The sequence below is a fragment of the Aegilops tauschii genome, chromosome 4, assembly GCF_002575655.3.
Source record: "Aegilops tauschii subsp. strangulata cultivar AL8/78 chromosome 4, Aet v6.0, whole genome shotgun sequence".
Taxonomy (NCBI): Eukaryota; Viridiplantae; Streptophyta; class Magnoliopsida; order Poales; family Poaceae; genus Aegilops; species Aegilops tauschii.
In genome coordinates, this window is record NC_053038.3 from 8,477,991 (window position 1) to 8,480,913 (window position 2,923).

General features: G+C 57.5%; 1 protein-coding gene across 1 annotated transcript; it reads left to right on the forward strand.

The window, feature by feature from the left end:
* Positions 1–1,379: 1,379 nt before the first annotated feature.
* On the forward strand, positions 1,380–2,644 carry LOC109780642 (uncharacterized). The gene has a single exon (XM_020339223.4). The coding sequence runs from the start codon at positions 1,522–1,524 to the stop codon at positions 2,338–2,340; it is 819 nt and encodes a 272-aa protein (XP_020194812.1). The 5' UTR covers positions 1,380–1,521; the 3' UTR covers positions 2,341–2,644.
* Positions 2,645–2,923: the final 279 nt, after the last annotated feature.

Here is a 2,923-nt window from a genome sequence, read left to right on the forward strand (position 1 = left end):
GTTGCCCCTCGGTGGTTATGGCCCGCTAGCCCTGGCGCCGCCCTACGGGGGCCTTCCGCCGCCGCCGGTACCTGTGCCATGGGATCCCACCCTCCTCGCTGCCTAGCACTCCGCGCCGTCGCCGAGTAGCTCTGTCGGTGGAGGCGACTGGTACATGGACTCAGGTGCTACTGCGCACGTGACAACATCACGTGGTGTGGACCAAAGTGTCATTTCGGGAATGTTTGGAGGGTTTTCCGCAAAACATTCATACATGATTTGTCCTTTTTGTTTCTCAATGTGTATTTCGAGTTTAGATTTGAAACTTTTAGGGATTGCACATTCATGTGATGCTAACATCCACAAATTTTTTTGGAATTTTTTGAAACATTTAAATGTGCATTTTCAAAATTGGGAGCACCTAATGTGAGGTGCTGTCCTCCATGACAAGGGTACGCAGACATTGTTGACGGCTTCTTCTAGAAGTATAAGAGCAACTCTAGCAGACCCCGCAAAAACTTGACCCGCAAAACGCGTTTGCAGTTTCACGAAGATCGCGTTTGCGGGTCGAAAACTAGCGCGGCCGATCAGATACTGTAAAACAAACTGTAAAACTGAAATAAAGAGCTCCTTCCTCCAGTCCGGCCGTTGCCGCCCCTTCCTCCAGCCGGCCGTGCCGGCCTCGCCGGCCACGCCCCGTCGCCTCCGTCGTCCGCGCCCAGCCTTGCCGGCCACGCCCCGTCGCCTCCGTCGTCCGCGCCTTGCTCTATTGCCAGGCGAGCCGTGCCCCTTTGCCTGCCACGTCGGGAGGATTCCGGCGGCCAGGCTGAGGTCATGGGAGGCCACGACGATGTCGAGCTCGTCCAATTCGAACCGGCGGCGACCGATTGCGGCGTCTAGCGGCCTTTTTCGATGTGCGGTGATGAATTCCGGCGAGTTTAGGGCGGATTCCGGCAAACTCCGCGGCGGCGTGTTTGCTCCGACGAGGTTTGACCGGTATACGGGGCCCCCTATGTTCGGCCTTCCAACCTCCAAAGATAAGGGTTTCGGGTGTGCATTTACGGTGGCCCTTAAAAATTTTACGGGTTGGACTACTTTTACGGTTTCTGTACTGTACACTTTTTTCACCCAAAAAAACTGTAAAACGTAAATTTTTTACGGGTTTGACCACTTATGCGGGGTCTAAGGCTCCTACAGGGCTCGGAGCAGATAGGATTTGCTTGACCACTTGAACTCCTCCAACCTCATCACCCACCCATCTATCCAGATTCAGATAAAAGCCTTACCAATAAATGCGCCCAAGACCTGAAGAAGGGGCGTGCTGAAGCCTGCGAGATCACGCACCAATCGCTCTGTTTCGCCTTCAATTCCTCCCATGATCCCTGTCGGCGACTCACACGCTCCATTTCCCCCTCCGGAACCAACACCCATGGACACGTCCCATGGCGGTACTCTACACGGGAGGAGGCGCCGGTGCCGGTGCCGGTGGCCGAGGGAGATGGACGCAAAGGTCGCGGCCCTGCGAGCGCCATCAATGTGCACATGCCAAGGCTGGTGCCTGACAGGGGCTGGCCAAGGCCGCTGCTGTATGCAGTAGCACTACTGTGGACGCTGTCAGTGCCCCAACCCCCCTCATCTGATCGTCTCTCACACGGCCGCCGCTCCCCTCCTTCAATGCGCATCTCGCCGCCCCGCCGACCCGTCGCTCTCCTCCGCGCGCACAGTGCCGAGCCGATCGACCATCTCGTCCCGTCCCTCCCCTACTTAATGGCGACCCCGGGTAGCCCACATGGTACCATACCATACCATCGACGCGGCAAGTCGGCCGGCAGCACCCCATCAAAAGCACACAACCTCGAGCCGGAACACGAGCCCACGATGGCCGGCGTTCGCCGCGCCGCCGCGCTCCTCCTGCTGCTCGGCCTCGCGTGCACCCCCGCCCTGGCCGCGCGTGACGCCGCCCAGGCGAAGCCCAAGCACCCCTCGGGCCCGGCGGCCGGCAAGAAGCCGGCCAAGCCGTACGTGCCGCCGGCCACCAAGCCCCCGGGGTCGGGCGGCGTCGGCGGCGGAGGCGGGATGCCGAACATCCCGGGAATCGGCACCATCCCGGGGTTCACCGTGCCCGGGATGGGGGGCGGGTGGGGCGGGGGCTACGGCGGGCCCGACGGCGGGTACTCGCGCGGCGGCGTGGCGGCCTCCACCACCGTCTGCTCCGAGAAGGGCCCCTGCTACAAGAAGAAGCTGACGTGCCCCAAGAAGTGCTTCTCCTCATACAGCGGCTCCGGCAAGGGGTACGGCGGTGGCGGCGGCGGGGGCGGCTGCACCGTCGACTGCAAGACCAAGTGCGTCGCCTACTGCTGAATGCCGATCGATCGTACGTACGTACGGGGAGCTCGGCGGCTCCTTGGCTTCCATGGTCATCGATGGCGCCGGTGAGCACCGCATTATACATAGCTAGCATGCGTGATGTGCAGAGGAAGCGTGCATACGACTATGTGAACGTATGTTTCTTCCCCGATGATTTTATCAGCTGTAATATCGTCGCCTCCTGGGTGTCAGAATCGCTATGAACTATGAACAAATAAGCAGAGAGATATGCATGACATGGTACTCTTGGGTCTTGCTGTTTCTTCAAATGCAGTAAATTTCACAAGATTATGAGCGAGTGGGGGCGTTTTGGTGACCCGGCTCCATGGAGCTCGATTTTTTTCTGAAAAATTCAGAATTCAAACTTCTGGTTTTAAATGTGAAGAAGTATGCAAGTATGCAAGAATGAAATGTATATGTGTGTAAAAATTCAGGCGATTGAAAAACAACTCTATTGAAGTTCCTTGCCAATGTCTGCATCTTCACGGTGATAAAGAGCTTCCGTCTCCATGAGTAATTATTTGGGGCTCTTTTGGCTGCATGATTCTAAAAACTCAGAAATCGCAAGAACACATGA

Excerpts from the sequence above, each read along its gene's own strand:
- LOC109780642 (XM_020339223.4), top strand. The coding sequence starts at position 1,522 with ATGCCAAGGCTGGTGCCTGACAGGGGCTGGCCAAGGCCGCTGCTGTAT.